The sequence below is a fragment of the Peromyscus maniculatus genome, chromosome 14 (assembly GCF_049852395.1).
Source record: "Peromyscus maniculatus bairdii isolate BWxNUB_F1_BW_parent chromosome 14, HU_Pman_BW_mat_3.1, whole genome shotgun sequence".
In the NCBI taxonomy this organism is placed as follows: Eukaryota; Metazoa; Chordata; class Mammalia; order Rodentia; family Cricetidae; genus Peromyscus; species Peromyscus maniculatus.
The window spans coordinates 43,107,711-43,128,167 of NC_134865.1; the positions used below are offsets into that span (position 1 = coordinate 43,107,711).

Genomic DNA, 20,457 nt, shown 5'->3' on the forward strand with positions numbered 1-20,457 from the left:
TACTGTTGTCTTTTTTAAAAATAGGGAAATGATGGGGACAAGTGCGTAAACGGACCTGTTTCTAGCTTTTGGTTTGTTTTCAAGGTTTTCCTTTTCCTTTATTTCAGGTCAGAAGAGGCCGAGCGATGGAAGTAGTGGGTTGATGGCGAAAAAGCAGAAGCGAACCCCGAAGCGGACCAGTGCCGCAGCCAAGAGCGAGAAGAACGGAACAGGTCGGTGTTTCCTGGGGCTGGTGTTGTACCGCCCACGGCAGAGGCGTGGCTTGATCACCTGAGGCAGTCCTAGAATGAGGAGAGTTTATTATGTTCCGAAAATCATTTTTCCATTTTTTGGGGTGTGTGTGTGTGTATGTACACATGTGTCCATGCATATGAGCACATAGACATGCCGCCAAGTGTAGTAGAGGTCAGAGGACAGCTTTGAGTCAGTTCTCTCCTTCCATCTTTATGTGAGTCCCAGGGGTCATACTCTGATCTTCACGCTTGAATGGCACGAATTCTTCCCCACCAAGTCGTCTCACCAGCCATCCATTTTAATCTGAAAATATATAGTAGTTTTACTTAGAACTGGCATAGCTAAAATTATTTCATGGAAAGTAATTGACTATTAGAAAGGTATTTCAGGATCTTGAAGAAAAGAAAAATAACCATTTGTTGTGCTGTGCAAAACTTGCATTTCTACTGATAATGTTTTCTGTCATCTAGAAAAGCTGGTTTATAAATAATATAGAAATATTTATTTTATGTAGATGAATGTTTTACTACGTGTGTGTTCATGCACCATGCACCTGCTTGGTGCCCACGGAGTTAAGAATAGGGCACCAGATCCTCTGGAACTGGAGTTACAGTTGTGAGCCACTGTGTAGGTGCTGGAAACTGAACCTGGGTCCTCTGCAAGAGCAGCCAGTGTCTTAACCATTGAGCCATCTCTTCCTCCTGAAAAGTTAATTCTTACCAAAAGAAATGAGAATAGTAAATCAGTATGAATGGATTAGATTACATGAAAAGCAAACTCAGTATGAATAAAATTAAATAGTCAAAGTAAGTATGATTGATTTTGATAAGCTTGTTGCTAGACACCGCCTTAGGTAAACCAGCTCATATCCTAACAAAAGGACGGTGGAGATCGTACAGGATCAGACACCTCCAAGGATGGGAAACTGTGTTTCAGGTTTTTAGTAGTCAGAAGTGGCTTGCAGCTCCATGCTTCAGGACTAAGGAAAAGAGTGATGGAGAGAAGACTAGATGAGAAATGACAAAGGGAATATGCATAATTTTATAGTTTATAAATCCAGAAGATACTACCTTAGTGTAATCAACGTGAACACCCAGCTGGGCACAGTGGCATATGCTTTAATGCCAGCATTTGGAAGGTTAGAGCAGGAAAATTGCAAGCTTAAGGCCAGCCTTGGCTACATAGCAATGGAACAAACTAAAATCATGTACAGCTGGACAGAATGCAATAAGAAAAGAGTAACACCAACATCTGAGATAGTCCCATCAAAGCTGCATAATGTAAATCTAATCAATACTTCAGGACCACAACAAACTCAGCCTGGAGGATATCCTGCACAACAACAGGCTTCTACTAGTCAGGCCTGGAGGATATCCTGCACAGTAACAGGCTTCTACTAGTCAGGCCTGGAGAATATCCTACACAGTAACAGGCTTCTACTAGTCAGGCCTGGAGGATATCCTGCACAGCAACAGGCTTCTACTAGTCAGGCCTGGAGGATATCCTGCACAGCAACAGGCTTCTACTAGTCAGACCCATAAGGTCATGAATGCAATGAGAAGAGAAAATGTTCTGGATTGAAAGAGACTTCAGGGACATGGCCACTAAGTGCATACATGCTTCTCACCTGGATCTTCTCGATTTAAAGAGTACTTGGATCATCCAATGGATGTCTGAAAATTACAGTCTGTGTGAATTCCTGATGTTGATATCGGTATAGGAACATATTGGCCTAAAATTAAAGTCTACAAATTCATTGATCTTTCCCTTTAAGAAGTGAAACCTAACTTGCCTCCCCTTGACTGAGATGAGTTCAGTGATTAGTGTCTAACAAACCATAGTGATGGTTATGTGCCTATGATGGTTAACATTGACTGTCAACTTGACAAGATCTAGAATCACATGAGACAAACCTGGGCACAACTATGAGAGATTATCTAGATTAGTCCTGGACATGCCTTGATGCTGGGACATTATCTTGATGAGATTAATTGAAGGTGGAAGACTCACGCACAGTGGGCAGCGTCATTCCCGGGGCTGGAATCCTGGAGTCTGTACAAAGGTGAAAGTGAGCTGAGCACAAGCGTTCATTCTCTCTGCTTGACAGTCCTACACGGTGACAGCTGCCCCCAGCCCTCTCTGCTGGGCTTCCCTGCCACGGTGGACTGTACCTTTATCACAACAACAGGAGAAATAACTGAGACAGTGACTTTGGAGAATGGATCATAAAAGGCCCCACAGATTCCTTCTTACCCTGATGCAGAGTCACTGCCATATTATAAGGCTATCCACGTGTCTGTGGAGAAGTCCGCAGTGAGGAGCTATAGGCATTCTGCGATGGGCCAGAGGAAAACCAAAACTCGACCAGTGGTCATGCCAGTGAGTCAGTCAGGACTTCCGAGACCAAAGCTCGGGCTGAAGTTAAAGTGAACCCTCCCAGCGGTCCTGGGGCAGGGCAGCCAGGCAAGCTGCTCCAAGGTTCTGATCCTCAGAAACCCTGTGAGATACCAAATGTTTGTTGTTTCAAACCAGTTGAGTTAGGGCTAGATAACTAATATGAAAAATGGTTCTGATTGTAAGAAATGTTTCATGCTCAAGTACTTGGATGTGATGAGGCAACTACCCTCGAGTGGGTTGGAAAACATTTTGGTTTTCTGTATAATTTTTACAAGTTTATAAATTATTTCAAGTAAAAGTTTAAAGATTTTAAAAAAAGGAAGTGGCTAAACAGATGTCTCAGGTAAATGTACCAGCTGTACCACTCACAGATACAGTTTGCTGATTTGTAAAGAATGAAAGAAGGGCATGATTGGCTTTTCCTTTTAGAGGGAGTCTGGATTAAGGCGGTGACAAGAGATGAAATGAGAGATGGAGTCAGGAAAGTTAATAGGATTCACTGTGATTAGTGCCATCACTAACTGAACCAAGGACTTAGTTAACTTAGATACAAACACAGGACCTAGCAGCAGAGTGTTTGGAAGAGTTTGGGCAATGTGGAGTTGTTGCTACCCGGGATTAGGAAAGTAGATGGCGTGTGGTGGTTAGAAGAAAGTCTGTGTGCAGAGGTCTGTGTTCACAAGAGGATGAGACTGCTGTGGGAAAGGAGTTGGAGTGAGAACGCAGTGGGGTGGGAACTCTGTCTGTCAAGTGCGTGCAAGCCTGAGAACTCACGTGTGATCCACAGAGCTCGTGTAAAACGCCAGGTGGGCTTCTGCACACTTCGAATCCCAAGGCTGGGGAAAAGGGGACAGGCAGGTCGTGGGTTTCACTGGCTAGTCAGCCTCGTCAAATCTGTGAGCCCCAGTTCCCACTGAGAGATTGTTTCAGAAGACAATGTGGACATCTCCTGAGGAATAATGCCTAAGGTTGACCTGGCCTATGCGCGCGCGCGCGCGCGCGCGCGCGCGCACACACACACACACACACACACACACAAAGTAGAGTTGGGGGGTGAAATCAACAAGAGTAGGGTTGTATGGATTGTCTTCACCTGTTGAATTTGGTCCCTAGTGAGTTCCAGGCACAGTTAAAGAGAAGGAAGTCAGGATGACAAGACATTTCTCTTTTTTTGTCTTTAGAGACAGGGTTTCTCTGTGTAACCCTGGCTGTCCTGGAACTCTCTATAATCCAGGCTGTCCTCGAACTCAGAGATCTGCCTGCTTCTGCTGGCCGGGTGCTGGGGTTAAAGGTGTGCACCAGCACAGCCTGGCTGACAAGACTTTTCCTTTTCGAGAAATTTGAAGAGATGGGAAAAAGCTCCCACCAACGAGAGCTTACTCTGCCCCCACCCTCCCTTAAGGTTGAGGCAGCTCTTTAGACTCTGGAAACAGAGGAATCCGACAGTTAAAAGAACATGGGTACTATTAGTTATTTAGCTGTGTTGTGTTCTTACCCTGCAAGGAAGTGTCACGAAACACGACAGAATCCGCTTATAAGAGTTTATTAGAGATAGAGAGTGCACAGGCCTGTGGGAGAGACACGTGCGTGGAGAAGGGGAGAGAGGAGAAGAAGAGAGAACCAGGAATATGGCGCTCTGCTTTAAAACCGGCTGGGGGCATGGCCAGGTCACGTCACTACTCCACGCGTGTGCGTAGATCACATGGTCACGTTGCGTGCTTACGTGGCCATGTAACGTCACGGATCCTGGTCACGCGAGACGCCTTGGCCCGGAAATGGCTATCTTGACCTGGAACTGGCTAGGCGGAAGTGTCCGCCTGGTATATGCGACCGTGGGGGCGTGTTGTGAACCCTTCAGGTACTTGACCCAAGGGTCTTCATTCCAGGGGACCGGGTAGTAGAGCATTCCAAAGCAAACTCTTCTTTTGAGGACAAATGATAATCGTACTGTAACCTTAAAATTAAGACCCAGTAAGGGGCCAGTGAGATGGCTCATTGGGTAAAGCATTTGCCACACAGTTCCGACACCTGAGTTCTGTCTCCAGAGACCCATAAAGGTAGGACTGTCACGTGTCCCCCCCAGCATGTGCATGTAGCCTGTCCTCCATCCTGCACACAGGAGTCAAGTGTTCTTCTTAAGGGTAGTAAAGACATGCAGATGGTGCAGACGCAGGGCAGGAGGCAGGCTGGGAAACAGGTGTATAATCTTCGGCTTTGGGAGTAAAGATAGGGTAGGGGTAAAAGGTACATGCCTTGAAAAAATGTAAAATGAAGTTCCAGCTTGTTTTTATGGGAAAATCCGAACATCTCTTAGGATGAATTGGTGAGGAAGGAAGCAGAGTTGGAAATGAATTCTCTTTTGTTAACACATACATCAGAAATTGAGCGTAGACCACCATGCCTGTAATCATAGCACACAGGCAGCTGAGACAGGAGGATCAGGATTATGAGTTCCAGGATAGCTTGGGCTAGGTACTGACTTTCTGGGCTATCAAGGCCATTTTTTTGTTTGTTTGTTTGTTTGTTTGGTTTTTGTTTGTTTGTTTTTTCGAGACAGGGTTTCTCTGTGTAGCTTTGCGCCCTTCCTGGAACTCCCTTTGAAGACCAGGCTGGCCTTGAACTCAAAGAGATCCTCCTACCTCTGCCTCCTGAGTGATGGGATTAAAGGCGTGTGCCACCACCGCTCTGGCTTCAAGGCCATTTTTTAAAATAAAAGTTAAAGAGGAAAAGAAAAAGAAATGTTGGGCATGTTTACAACAGGATCTATTCGTGTTCTTCATACATAGTTGAGCTGGGTTGTTGTTGTTGTTTTTTTTTTAAGATTGTTTTTTACATTTTATTTCAGCATCCATGGAGCTACAGAACTACAGAATATTGTTTTATAATTCTCCTTTCCCATTTAGTAATATATTAGATCTTTTATCATTATCCTTGTGAACTGTAGCTCATTCTTTCTTCTCAGTGTGTGAGTGTGTGTATGAGTGTGTGTGTGAGTGTGTGTGGGTGTGGGTGTGTGTGTGAGTGAGTGTGTGTGTGTGAGTGTGTGAGTGTGTGTGTGTGTGTGTGTGTGTGTGTGTGTGTGTGTGTGTGTGCACCTGTAGGAGCTAGTTCTCTCCTTTTATCTTGAACTGGGCACAAACTCCCATCATCAGGCCTGGCAGCAGGTGTCTTTACCCGCTGGACCATCTCACAGGCCCTGTAGCTCATCCTTTGAAAAGATAGAAATCAAACAGTGGGGGAAAAGTAAGCAGTCAACAATACATCACTTTGAAACATTTTTTCTGCCTAGGGTTATATATCCCTCCCCATTTGTTTTAAACCAGAGTATTTACTTTATGACGGATTGAAATCCTCAAGATGAACCGGATGCTGCAGCAGCTGCCCTCATGGGCTTAGGTGTTGTCCCTTCCCGGAATCCATGTCTGAATCCTCGATAGACAATTTTTAGGTGTCTCCTCCATCCAGTCCCGGCAGGGTTTCGTCTCTTAGCCTGGACACTCCACTATACTTTCTCTTGCCTTGGCAGGGTAGCCATACTTGCCGCAGGTCGACTCCTGAAGGTGGTGAGCCGCAGAGCCACAGCGGCGGCACAGCATGTGCGTCTTATTGTGACGCTTTCCAAAGATGCCCTTCCTTTGTCGTCTTGATTCTGCTGCCAGAGCCCAAGAGCTCATTTTCCCTTCCTTCTGTTGTAACTCATGATGTACATGTTTGCCTGTGTGATACCAAGCAGTGTTACTGCTGCTGCTGCTGCATTTTGGTCTCTGAGGCTGTCCGTCATGTGTAACTGGAGAAACTCTTTACAGGACAGAGCAGTGACAGTGAAGACCTCCCCGCCATGGACAGTTCGAGCAAGTGCACGCCAGTCAAGCACCTCAGCCTGGCTAAGCCGCAGAAGCTGGCTCGCTCCCCTGCAAGGATCTCGCCTCACATCAAAGACGGAGACAAAGAGAAGCACAGAGAAAAGCATCCAAATTCATCCCCTAGGACGTATAAGTGGAGCTTCCAACTCAGTAAGAATCTCCCAGATAGCCTGAATGTATATTGTAAAGTGTAACATTTCTTGAAATGTCGATTTGGAATAGTGTTAGTAATCATTAACAAATTATGTAGCCATTCCAAATCAATAGTCATCACTTGTATATAAATCTGCTTTTCTCTTTTTTCTTTTTTTCTTTTTTTCTTTTTTTTTTTTTTTTAAATTTGGATGATGCTAACTTGGTAAATATGACAAAATCTTCAGTTAAGAAACCAAACATGAGCTGAGTGTGTGGTTCACCCCTGTAACCCAGCACTCACCAGGGTGAAACAGAAGGATCATAAGTTCGGGGGCAACCTGGGCTACACAGACTTTATATGATATATGAGTTATATAAATGAGTGAAAAGAAAGTACCCTCTCTGCCACTGACACTTAAAAATATTAGTTATATTATACGTCAATTGCTTTCTTTTAATGTTTTTTATGTTTTATGATCATTGGAGTGATACATGTTTGTTTTGGGTTTTTTTTAGATTTCTTTCTTTTCTCTGTTTCTTGTCTTTCTCTTTCTCTCTCTCTCCCTTTCTCCTCCTTCTGTGTTTCTTGTCTCTTTCTTTCTTTTTCTTTCTTTCTTTCTTTCTTTCTTTCTTTCTTTCTTTCTTTCTTTCTCTCTCTGTCTTTCTTTCTTTCTTTCTTTCTTTCTTTCTTTCTTTCTTTCTTTTCTTTCTTTCTTTCTTTGATGTGCACTGGTGTTTTGCCTGTATATACTCTGTATAAGGGTGTCGGATCCCCTGGAACTGGAGTTACAGACAGTTGTGAGCTGTCAGGTGGGTGCTGGGAATTGAACCTGGGTCCTCTAGAAGAGCAGCCAGAGCTCTTAACCATAGAGCCATCTCTCCAGATCCCAGAGTGATACATGTTTAATATAGAATATTGGGCTAAAGAACTCTTAATCATAGATTTAATTTAATCATATCTTCCATAAAGAGCTTATGTTAGGTCACAGTAAACTAAAACTTTTACTGATTTGCAAGTTAGACTCTTTATAGAATTGCATTCTTTTTGTCTTACAGTTATTTTGTTTTAAAATTCAGATGAACTTTCTTTCCTTTTAGATGAATTAGATAATATGAACAGTACAGAGAGAATCTCTTTTCTCCAAGAAAAACTACAGGAAATCAGAAAATACTACATGTCTTTGAAATCTGAAGTTGCAACCATCGACAGGAAGAGGAAAAGATTGAAAAAGAAAGACAGAGAAGGTAATGCTGTTTGTTTCTCCCCTCCTTTTCGGATACACTCAGATCGTTTTATAAGTTTATCTCTCTCAGTTCATGTGCAGTAGATTCTGCTTTCAGGTTTAGGGCTTTCTCCTGATGCAGGAAGCGGGTGTGTCTGCAGCTGAATGAACCAGAGGGACACCCTTGAAAGGGTGCGAACTCTTTCAAACAGCCTGTGATTTACTGAGCATGTTGAGTTTTCCAGGAGGGCATACTCTGCTCACAAATGTTTACTGGGTGCCCCTGTAGTTGTTATTATGAGGTTCACCAAGATGAATAGGCCTTAGGTATCCTCAGCATTACCTATCTGGAACCATAAATCATTCGTAAACATCTACAATCTAATACAGCTCAGTAACATGGATGAGCATGTGTCTCGTGCCAGGGCCTCTGCAGGTGGTGCAGAGGTAAGACAATTAGACACAGACTTTGATCTCAGTATCTTTTTAACGTCTGCTGGACAGTGTGTGCCCTGAGTGATATTGCTAGTCTGGCCGTTAGGCTACTTTAAATAATCCTAAGGAGAGTGTTGTCTGTGCCAGACCTTAAGAATGCAGAGTTGCCAGCTAGTCAAACATTGGACAAGGAGTCTGCCCAAGCTCAGTAAAGGAAATGAAGGTTTGTGCCCTACCTCATTAGTAATCAGATCAGAACACATGGAAATGATCACTCACAGTGTGACTGGAGGGAGGAATAGTGTCCGGGATGATAATGCCCCCTGCTGGAGAAAATAGGAAGGGGGTCTCTGTGTTGTGCGTGCAGAGCAAATCGTGATGGCTCTTGTATTAGTTACTTTCACATCGCTCTCACCAAAAGAACGGAAGAAGAAATCAGGACAAAGTTTAGTCCCAAGGAGGTGCCCCCAGTGATCTTTTTCCTCCAATGGTTCTGGTCCAAGAAGACCATCCTTTGAGAATCTGTCACGGGATTGCTCCACTGATGAGGTCAGAGTGCTTTGTTTCTGAAAGCCCTTCATACACACATACCCAGAGGAGTTCTTTACTAATCTCCCTGGCATTTCTTGATGTAATCAAGTTGACCACTGCAACTAACTGCCAGAAGATTCTTCTGAAGAGGCTAACTATGCCTAGACAAATGGTCTACCCTAGAAACCAACATTTGGATGCTTCTGAACCTAAAAGCAAGACCCTTGCAAATCACATGTGTTTTGACCACATTGAAAGCTGCAAAGCTCAGACATGGCTTCTAGTCAGCTTATTATGGCCCTTTCCTGTGTCTGGAAGTCACTTGGCCAGGTATTTGAAGAAATCCTTTGTGTAAAGACAGAGGCTGAAATAGGAGGGGAGCAAATCCCAGAAAACTGTTATTTTTTAAAAAGCACAAAAATATACTAAAAATTTAAAGCCAGTCATGGAGGCTCATCATACCTGTGATTGTAATCTTAGCACTTAGGAGGTGGAAGCAGGAGGGTCAAGAGTTCAAGGCCAGTCTGGGCTAGGTAGCTAGTTCAAGACTAGACTGGGCTATATAAGACCCTATGTCCAAGAAATGGAAAGTTTTCAGAGATAGAGAAGATTCTATGAAAATATGACAGGGGGATTATTAAAAAAAATAGTAAAAGGGATATGTGTTGTGTTGGAAAAAAAATCCCATCAGAAAGTACAAAAGACAGATGTTTGGTGTATACGTGCAGCGTCAGCCCTTGGGATGTGAAGGCAGGAAGTTCCACTAGGCATGCCTGGGCTACATAGAGGTACCCTGACTCAAAGAAGTGGAGGGTGAACAGCCTGGGCTACATAGAGACACCATCTCAACAAAGCTACATATAGCTTTGTTGTCCCAGAGAAATGGGGTAGGTGGTCAGGAAGGAAGCCGTGGGTGATGAGAGGAGAGAAGAGCAACAGAGCAGTCTGGTGAGGGCTCTGACTGGTGGGATTTCTGCAAAGAAGACTGAGAATATGGGGAGAGCTCCTCAGAGAATGCTGGCGAACTCCCAGAGGGGAGGTCTGTGTTAGAAGACAGAAAGGTTAACATGCCTTTATGGAAAGTCACACCACAAAACTTACTCCACGGGCAAGAGTGAGTTCTTAGAGCTTTTTGTTTTCAGTGGGAGGTGAGGTTGGTTTTAAAACTGAGGCAGGGTCTTACTCTCTGGCCCAGGATGGCCAGTATGCATGGCGATTTTCTTCCTCACTCTACCAAGTGCTGGGATTACAGGTCCAATTTCAGATGCTAAAAGCTTACATGTAAAAGGTACACACAGAAGTGGGTGGACAGCATCCTGTTTCTTAAGCCGGAAGCCAAAGGAAGAGTGTGTGGGATCCTGCAGACAAGGAGTCCACATAGAAAAATGCTGAGTCCTCGCATGGTTCCAGGGACGCTGTAGAGTAGGGACAGAGAGGTTATTGCATACAGCTGGGCCGGGCTGTGGGGTTGCCATGGGTGACCGAGGAAGCAGGGCTATGGCACACATCTGGACCAAGGAGACCAGAGCTAACCCCCGAGGGCGCAGGCTGTAGGGAAGCAGTGGAGGGGCTATGAACATGAGGGGGAAGGTCATGGTGGCACTTCTGCACACACTGTGGCACCTACGCTCGTGGCCTTGAGGAAGGCTCTGCCATTTCCTGGGCTTCACCCTGTCGGGGAAGACTTTGCTGTTTTCCCATGGGTCTGAGACTGTGGCCCTTGACATGGCCATGCCCGACAACACACACTCACTCAGGGCTGCACATTTCTCGGGTCCCCCTCCGTTCCCCACAGGAAAACAGGGCAGACCTTAGGGTGATGGCGAAAGGCCATGGGATGACCTGTGTTATATGTGGCCTTGACCAGTCCAGTGGTTCTTAATAGTGAAAATAGCATGGAGCAAATGGAAAGAGATCAAACTCTAGAACTGGTCCATTTTAAGTAAAGGCTGTAAAGAGTTAGACGTCGTTACAGTATTTGTAATCCCAAGAGGAAGGGCTAGCGGAGTAATTCAGTGGAAGTGCTTAGCTAGCAGAGTAAGGCAGTAGGTTCTGGGCCCAGTTTACCCCCCACCCTACGCCTGCCCACCAGACTTCAGGCTCTTCACTCCTTACATCTTGTGATGTCTGGTTCCGTTTAGTCGTCCTTTTCTCAGTGCTGGGATGGAACCCAGGTCCTGTGCATGCCCAGCACACTGGATACTGTGTCCTCACCCCGGCAAGCCTGTGGCATCTCTTCTGAACTAAGTCCCTTAACTGGTCACATGCTGGCTTCCCTTAACTGGGTCAGACAGAGTACTTGCTGACAGCTCGTGACCCTTTTGGACAGCATTCAGTTGGCCTGTGATTGAAGTGAATGATGTTACAGATCTAGTCTAGCCGGGTGTGGTGGGGCACGCCTGTAATCCAGCACTCGGGAGGTAGAGGTTAGAGACTCAGAATGGAAGGTCCTCCTTGGCTACAGACCAAGTTTGAGCCAGCCTGGGCTGTGTGAGATGGCCTTAAAAAACAAACAACAGGCCGGGCGGTGGTGGCGCACGCCTTTAATCCCAGCACTCGGGAGGCAGAGCCAGGCGGATCGCTGTGAGTTCGAGGCCAGCCTGGGCTACCAAGTGAGCTCCAGGAAAGGCGCAAAACTACACAGAGAAACCCTGTCTCGAAAAAAACCAAAAAAAAAAAAAAAAAAAAAAAAAACAACAAATCTTATTTCTAATTTAGCTTCGATTTTCGTCGTCTTTGTGTATCATTCCTTCGTCTAACCTGGCTGTGTTGACTCCACAGTGTCTCATGCAGGAGCTTCTATGTCATCCGCTTCATCCGACACTGGAATGAGTCCCTCTTCATCCTCTCCCCCCCAAAACGTCCTTGCTGTAGAGTGCAGGTGATGAACGTTTTCTCCACCCTCCAGCAGATTGCTGCCATGGACAGAAATTCCAAACCCTGAAATACAACCACAGAAAGCACTCAGCTGGCTAAGTATCTCCTGTATATTTTTCCAGGATTGTAGCTATATCCTCCTCTTCTTTTTTATTGTTGCAAAAAATAAGCTTATTAATAATTGAAGGGTAGGTGACCTGCCATATTAGTCATAATTTTTCCTCTGTATTTTTTTCCTTTTTTTTTTTTTTTGTGATAGAGAAAAAAGGGCACTTAGCAAATTTGAATTTATATAATAAAGCTTTCAGGTGTTCTAGAGTCATAGACAAGCAAGTGCACATGATCAACATCAGAATATTACCTGGCTGAGTAGTGACTGCTGCACTTTCACTGAGCTGTATTTGAACATGAACACTTGGTGAGTAGGGGGATTATTTTATGTTGGTTTGTTTTTTTTTTTTAATTTCATTTTTTGTGGAAGCACTTGCTATGTAGAACTGCCAAAGTATGTGTTGAGTAGTGTGCCCAGATTTCAAGTGTAAATGGGACAAAATCAATTGTGAAAGGAAGTGTAGTTGACTGAAAACTGCAGTTGTAATAAGTCTTCCACTTTTTATAGGACTTTGGAGCACACAATTATGCAAATATTTTAATGTTTATTAATGTTTACAGTGGAATTGTGAATAAGTTTTCAGTGGACTATCTTATCCCTTGACAAAAATATTTTGTCTTTTTTCTATGTAATTTCAGAGTTTTTATTTTGTTACAAAAATACAAAAATGAAATATATAACAACAATGAAGTTATTTAACAAGATTTCTAAAGCTGAAAATTTTTGTGTAAAATAAGGTATTATCTTGCAACTTGTTAAATATATTTATTCAGACATTGGATGGTTGTATTTTTATGTATTTTTTAAAATATTAATAAAATTGAAAAAAGAAAATTCTAGGTTACTTCACTCTGTGGATGGCAGTGGTTGTCAGCTGCCCTTTGGCAGGGGCTGCATCCTGCAGCCTCACGTGCTGAAGGCGGTCTGTGTGAGCCCTTCCAACAGAACGGCTGTAAGCGGGCATCTGGATCACTCAGATGTCCTTGTGTAGAGACTTTGGCAGTCCTAGTATTGAAACTGTTTGGAGGATCAAATTTTTGGTTGCCCTTAAGATGCTTTGTCACAGTTTTGTGTTTGCTCTACTGCCGAATAAATTTATATCTCCCAAAGTCGAGATGCAACAATCACATGACGCCACTGTGTATGCCTTGCCTGTGAATTGTTTCACAGGCTGATACATTTGTAAATACTTCTTCCAAAATCATGTATTTAAAGCAGTTTTGCATATACATTATGTAAAAAAGGTGATTTTTTAAAAACAGTTTTTAAATTCATGTTTGTACATTAAAAGGGGTTGTTTTGAAGCCTCCTTTCCTGTGTTTCGTATGCTGTAAGGTGATAGCCTGGGCTCTCCACACTGTGATGGCAGACAGGCACTACCCACCTGCAATGGCAGAGCATTACTGCAATCACTGTTCCTCAGCTTCATTTCGCCACGTTGTGAACTGTTACTCAGATTTCTTCCATTTTCTCAGAGAATTAAAACAAAAAAGTACTCTTGTAATATGAACTTTCCTGTCTTTTCTTTGCAAAGCAGAAGTATTTCAATGTAAAATAAAAACAGAGCCCAGTGGGCGTGTCTTAAACATAGGCTTTACATTCTTAGTTTTCTTTTAAGTGATTTTTTTCCTAAATGCCAGTGACTTATAGTTGGAATATTATATTCTGTGAAAAGAAGCATTTCAGTACATTCTTCAATTTTTAAAATATTTGTAGTACTTAATTATAAAAATGAAAAAGTGTTATTCAGAACTAATTGGAACTAGGAAGCAACTTGAGATATGTTAGTGATTTCCTTGAGTAGCAATTGGTGAATCTGAGATAAGTTACTACTTTGAATATTGTCCCTCTAGCTGATAGAAATTTGGTACCAAAGTACTGGGATGTAGCTCCAGAAGGCAAAATTACATATTCACTAAATACATATGTAGATACTATCTAAACCATCTTATTAGGGGGCTAGAAAAAAATGTGAAATTGAGTATTGATTAGGCATTACAGGTCAAATGTTGGGCTTATTTTGAGTTTGCCTAAACTTTGAATAGACTATTGCATATTGCATGTAACTAAGAAAGTAAAAGTATAAAGATATATAAAAAAGGATGTACTATCTATAAATCAAGATATTCAAAATACAGCTTTCTGTGCTAGTATTCTTCTGTGTATTTTTACTGTTTATTATTATTAAATTTCAATTCTTTTACTAAGAAAGAAAGCACATTTTATTTATTTTTTTTAAGATTATTTATTCATTATGTATACAGTTTTTCTGTCTGCATGTGTACTTGCAGGCCAGAAGAGGGCACCAGATCTCATTATGAGTGGTTGTGAGCTACCACGTGGTTGCTGGGAATTGAACTCAAGATCTTTGGAAGAGCAGTCAGTGCTTTTAACCATTGAGCCATCTCTCCAGCCCAGAAAGCACATTTTAAAAGACTATTATGACATCTATAAAATTGGCTTAGATCATAGGAATCCCTATGAATTGATTTGCTTATGTACTTTCCTTATGGGTCCTATAATTTAACATACATATCAAACATTCAGTGCTATACTTAACATCATGCAAAAACCATTAGCAGAAGAACTGAATCATTAGCAATTTATTGAGTAACTTCTGTGTATCAGTTTTGTTTTTTTTGTTTGTTTGTTTTTGTTTTCTTCGAGACAGGATTTCTCTGTGTAGTTTTGGTGCCTGTCCTGGGTCTCGCTCTGTAGACCAGGCTGGCCTCGACCTCACAGAGATCTGCCTGGTCTGCCTCCCAAGTGCTGGGATTAAAGGTGTGCGCCACCACCACCCAGCTGTGTATCAGATATTATATCCTGATGCCAAGACTCAGCCACATGAGTGAGCAAGACACAAAGGCTCCTATCTTCATGGAATAAGTGAGATCAAGTAGGGTAGACATCAAACAGTTACCCTTTTGAATTAAAATACATTATTTTTCCTTTGGCTTTTTGAGGCAGGGTCACATGCAGGCCAGGCTGATTTTGAACTGACTGTAGTTGAGGCTGGCTTTGAATTTCTGATGCTCCTGCTTTTACCTATCAAATGCTAGGATAACAGGCATGTACTATTATACCTGGCTAAACTCATTTAATTTCTAGAACTCATTGTATAGCCCAGGATGACCTTGAGCCTCTGTACCAGGCTTTTTCTTTTGGGCTACTAACCAGCTCCCAATCATGACTCGAATTATTAATTTTGAATGCTTGGCCTAGTTTAGGCTCATTTCTGGCTAGCTCTTTTAACTTAATTAACCTGTTTCTCTGTATCTTCCTTTTGCCTTGGGGCGTTTTACTTTTCCTTCTGTATATCTTACTTCTGCTGCTTCTCGTGTCTGCTGGCTGGTGGCTGCCTGGCTGGTCTGGGGCATCTCTTCTCTCTCCCTTCCAGCTCCGCCTGTCTTTTTCCTGCCTAGCTATTGGCTGTTTAGCTTTCTAGTAGACCAATCAGTTGCCTTAGGCAGGCAAGGTGAAACCAATGCAACACATCTTTACATAGTTAAACCAATGCAGCAGAAACAAATGTAACCCATCTTTACCCAGTTAAAGTGGTTGACATTCCACAGCATAAACACTTATCACACATCTTTGCCCAGATAAAACAATATTGCACAAGAAGCCTCAGCCATGCATGCACTAGGGCTGCAGGTATGGTAGGCATACGAAGTTACGGTTGCCAAGACATCCTAACATGGTCACTAACTGTTTTAAGGCTGGAATGGTCTGGGAGGGCTTTGAAGAGAAAACATCAGGCCCATTGAGGAAGGTGACGAGGTCCAGGAGATGGGAAAGTGCTGTAGGAAGTGCAGTGTTCTAAGCAGGAAAGGGAGAAGGCGGCTGTAGAACCGTGCCGCGGCCACACCGGGCCGGAGACAGGACGTGGGTCAGGCGCTCAGGCGTTGTTCAGCCTTGCACCGCTTGCGTGGCTTCTCGCCGCTTTCCCTTTCCACGGTCACCCGTGAGTGTCCAGGGCTGTCTCGGCCACTTTGCCAGGAAGCTTTGGTTGCTTCTGAACCCACAGACCATCACCCTCTTTTATACCCGATAGCTTTCCAATCTGTTTCACCTCACAGCTCACCTCGTGCGTGCGTGCGTGCGTGCGTGCGTGCGTGCGTGCGTGCGTGCGTGCGTGCGTGCGTGCGTGCGTGCGTGCGTGCGTGCGTGCGTTTCCCTCCTGGGCAGTCTCCTCCCTCAGTGTTGCTTGGTCACAGGTGTGCCTCACAGTTCTAGCCCAGTGTCTTAACACAGAGTAGTCAAAGTTACTAGCTAAATCAAATCAAAGGAAAAAATTACTCAGTTGCTTTTAAAAAACTGTTGATCTGTATATAGAAAACCAGACTTTTAAGATCTTAGGGCTCTTTTTATAACATGATAATGTTGAAATAGCAACTCCATGGAATTAACTAAAGTAGACTTGCTTAATGACCTAATTGCCACGAAAAATATTCCTACGCCGGTGAATTCCTTTCCCATCCTCCCAGGCTGTACTTCCCTCCTCCATCATTTCCATGTGGCTGCAGACATGGTTTTACTTCATCACAAGAAGATGGCATCTGATAGCACTTATCATGGGATTGAACAGCTCGGGATGGAGTTTGGAGCTGATATCAAATTTCCAACAAATATGTGTTCAGTGCTTTAGCACAGTACAGTTTGTTCTAGTACTTAATTAACTCTTCCTGAAACTGGGCCTTATGGGTAGTTCCAGTCTGGCCTTGAATTCAAAATAATTCTCTGAGCTTGGGGACTCCAGGTATGTACCCTATACTCAGTTCTTCAGCTTGCTCCCTCCCCAAATTCTAACAATATTTTCCATGTTGACAAGCACAAGATACTCTTCATTCATAGAGACCTGTTATGCATCTTTTAAAACAACATTAAGGACAGGATAATTTTGATATTTGTAGTTAGCATAATTATGAAGCTATGTTCATTTTGTACTCTGTATCATGCAAAATTCATTTTGAAAAGCTCTGTTGTGAAGCTTAAGGAACTTTATGTATATAATAAATGAATGTATGTATAAGTAATTGGCTTTCTTCTTAAATTACATCCAACAAGATAATCTGAGTTCAGAGTGCTGTCTGCTGAGTCGACAGAGGAGAGGCTGCTGAGACGCCTCCGCAGGTATGGGTGCTTGCCACCAAGCCTGATGACCCGAGTTCAATGCCTGGAGCCCACGTGGTGGAGAGAGAGTACCTACTCGCTGACTTCTGACCTCCATACATAATAAATTGAAAATGAATAAATGTAATTAACTTTTTAAGTTGCCAGAGTAGACGTAAAAACAGGAGATAACTGTTAAATTTGAATTTCAGACAAATAATTACGTAATGTAAATAGACCCCCCTGCAAAACACATGCTACTCATTGAAACTCAAAGTTAATTAGGTGCCCTGTAACCTGTCTTGTTCCCTTCTCTACGTCACTGTCCTCCAGGAGACCCTTTTTGGTCTCTCGTGGACAAAAGCAAATTACTAAAGTTTCTCTTGGTTTCCAAGGATGCATCAGTATGGAAGCCACATCTGATTTTTTGAAGTACACTATTCCCAAGTGGGCCCTGTCTTGTTACATTGTGAGAGATGGCTGTGTGTGTACTCAGTTCTTCTGGCTGTGTGGAGGGGTACCCTCTCACTAACCTGTTAACTGCCCTCCAGAGTTGTCCTCCTTCATCCCTTGCCAGAGTTACTCTGCAATAAAACAAACGTTTCTCAAAGACAAGTTTTTGTAAATGAATTAGGCCACTGTCGTTATGTACACATCTTTTTGTGTAGACACATTTTCAGTTTTGGGGGTGAATACCCAGAATTGGGATTCTCAGGTCATCTGACATTCTTGCATTCCCACCAGCCATTACACAGGGGGTTCCTGTTACATGGCACCTTCCTCTCACTATGAATTGTTACAGTGTGGTATTTGGGGTTTTTGTTATTGTTATATTCGGATTGTAGTTGTGGTTTGCCATTAATGGCGGTGGTTTGCTGTGCTTCTGGTGCATACTTCCTTAGTGCAGTGATGTCATATGTCACTAACATGACGAGCACCTTCACATGTTGGAAACTCTTACACTGCTAATGCAAGTATAAATGAACCCACCGGTGTGGCTTGAATACAGTAAAGAGAAGAAAATCCCATGTATCCTGAGGAAAACTGACCGTGTGCTCAGGGTTCACAGACTTGCAAATACTGATGCTTTCACACCGATGGGAAGCCTTTATTGTCAGTGCTAGGAACTGGACCTGTGGGCCTTGTGCATGCTGGACATACCCGCTGCCACTAAGCTGAACTCTGTCCCCAACGGGACTCTCAAGTGCCCATGAGTAAGTCGGGCAGTGGTGGCTCATGCCTTTAATCCCAGCACTGGGGAGGCAGAGGCAGGCGGATCTCTGTGAGTTCGAGGCCAGCCTGGTCTACAAAGCAAGTTCCAGGAAAGGCGCAAAGCTACACAGAGAAAGTCTGTCTCAAAAAAACACTTAAAAAAAAATGCCCATGAGTAAAGAGTGGATAAATAAGACATGGCATGTTAGTTCAAGGCGATACTACAGAACAGTTAAGACAAATGAACAAGCTTGATATGGCAATATGGGTTTTAAACCTCACAAGCAAGTCGGGAAAAACAAGTTGTCAAACTGTATCTAAAGTACACAGTTTTTATAAGACTTGGATATTCAGACTACATCGATTTTTGTGTGTATAATCATAAGAACAGGAGCGGGAGACTAACCACATGATACATACCTGTCATCCCTGCACTTGGGTGTAGACAGGAGGACATCCTTTGCTACATAGTTTGAGGCCAGCCTGGTCTACGTGAAACTCGTCTCCAAATATAATATATATATGTATATAATATACATGTATATATTATATACAATACATATTATGTGTGTGCATTATAACATGTATGCATATATTATACATAAATATATATACTCACATGTGTGTGTATATACATACATGAGGAAAAAACAAATACCAAATTCAAGGGCGTGGAGCAGAAGGAAAGGCACAGAGAAGCAGGTCTTCTGCCCCTCCGCGCACACACACACACCAAAGACTAAAGCAGTATGGCAGTAAAAGTGGATAAGCTGAATGCTGATGCTGTTCTTCTCTGTCATTATTGCTACAGTTTGAATGTCCACAACCAAATTTGATGTTGAAGTCAATTCTCCTACGAGGTAGCAACAGGTGGCACCCAGGCTGCCTGTGCTGGCCCAAGCCTGTAATCCCAGGGCTCAGGACGTTGACCCAATGGAGTCTTGCCAGGTGACTGGCTCTGAGTAATGGACAAGCCCATCCATTCATGGGTTAAGGTGTTATCCCTCACGTGAGTTATAAAAGCTGGTTTAAAGCCTGCATCCGTGTATGTGCACACGCCCACTCCTGCTCCCTCATCCACTCCCCTGTTCCTGTCTATCCCTCTCTACTACACCTCCATTGCTACACTGACCTGGCTTCTTCTTGTATGTGCCTTGTATGACCTGGGCAGCACCAGTTCCCTTCTCACACAAGGTGTGAATGGCCTTAACCATGGAGACTGCTGTGCTGCAGAAGTTCTGCTGAAGACACCTTTTAAAATGACCCAGTCGCATTCAATTATAACAGGGAACGGACGAAAGGTAACTGTTCACGTATATTTAACAATTTAACTACGCAATGTAGATGTAATTCTGAATGGTCTTATTAAGTAAGAAACACAGAGCCAAATGCAGAGTTAAAAGCCCAGAGATCGAGCAGCAGCCAAGAGCTAAGACCAAGACCGCCTTCTTACCCCTCGCTGTCGCTGTCACCCTTCCCCTCAGAAAGAGACCTACTTCCTGTGTGTCTGTCTTCTTATAGACTTTCTGTTCTGCCTTCTCATTGGATCTAAACTCAACCATATGACCTCCTCGTCACTGCCTGTCTATACAGACCTCCAGGTCTCTATGGTTGGTATCGAGATTAAAGGCATGTGTCTCCATGCTGGCTCTGTCCTTGAACACACAGAGATCTGCCTGTCATGTGATCAGGATTAAGGGTATATGCTACCACTGCCAGACTTCTGCTAAATGGCTTGCTATTTCCTCTGACCCCCAGGCAACTTTATTTATTAACATACAAATAAAATCACATTTCAGCACAAATAAAATATCACTATAACCTAATGAAGTGGTTGACGGTAAGATAAACAGTGGGAGTGAATGCAGCCAGTGAATCAAAGGCCACATTTATGCGCTCAGGGCTAGAGTGCTTGCCTAATGCACAATTCCCTGGTGGAAAGACACTCCACAGAATCTCAGTTCTATGAAAGCATTGCTCTTTGGTTTTGAAATACGAGAAAACAGGTTCCAAGTTGTCAAGATAGTAATAAATAACAGAACTGAGGCTTGAAGCCATTTCTTCCGACTTTCCGGATGGCTAGCCTTCTTTTTTAGTTTTTTGAGGCAGGGTCTCTCTACATAGCCCTATTGTCCTGGAACTCATTGTGGAGACCAGGGCTGGTCCTGAACTGACAGAGATGCTCCTGCCTCTGCCTCTGTTTCCTGAGCACTGGGATTAAAAGCAAGTTCCACTATCCCCTGCTCTATGGCTTGCGTTCTTAGCAAAAACCATGGTTTGCTAGGCATCAGAACATCAGCAGGCTCAGTTCTTGAGAAGCAGGAAG

General features: G+C 43.4%; 1 protein-coding gene and 1 pseudogene across 1 annotated transcript in view; one reads left to right on the forward strand and one right to left on the reverse strand.

Annotated features, from left to right (window-relative positions):
- Arid4a (AT-rich interaction domain 4A) overlaps positions 1-13,393 on the forward strand; it is a 71,594-nt gene extending 58,201 nt beyond the window's left edge. Inside the window, exons 21-24 of the mRNA XM_006990713.4 lie at positions 108-212; positions 6,438-6,644; positions 7,728-7,874; positions 11,600-13,393. Coding sequence (XP_006990775.1) covers positions 108-212; positions 6,438-6,644; positions 7,728-7,874; positions 11,600-11,703 — 563 coding nt within the window. The 3' untranslated portion in view covers positions 11,704-13,393. The remainder of the gene's footprint in view (positions 1-107; positions 213-6,437; positions 6,645-7,727; positions 7,875-11,599) is intronic.
- Positions 5,891-6,416, reverse strand: LOC102928545 (large ribosomal subunit protein eL37-like; annotated as a pseudogene).
- Positions 13,394-20,457: the final 7,064 nt, after the last annotated feature.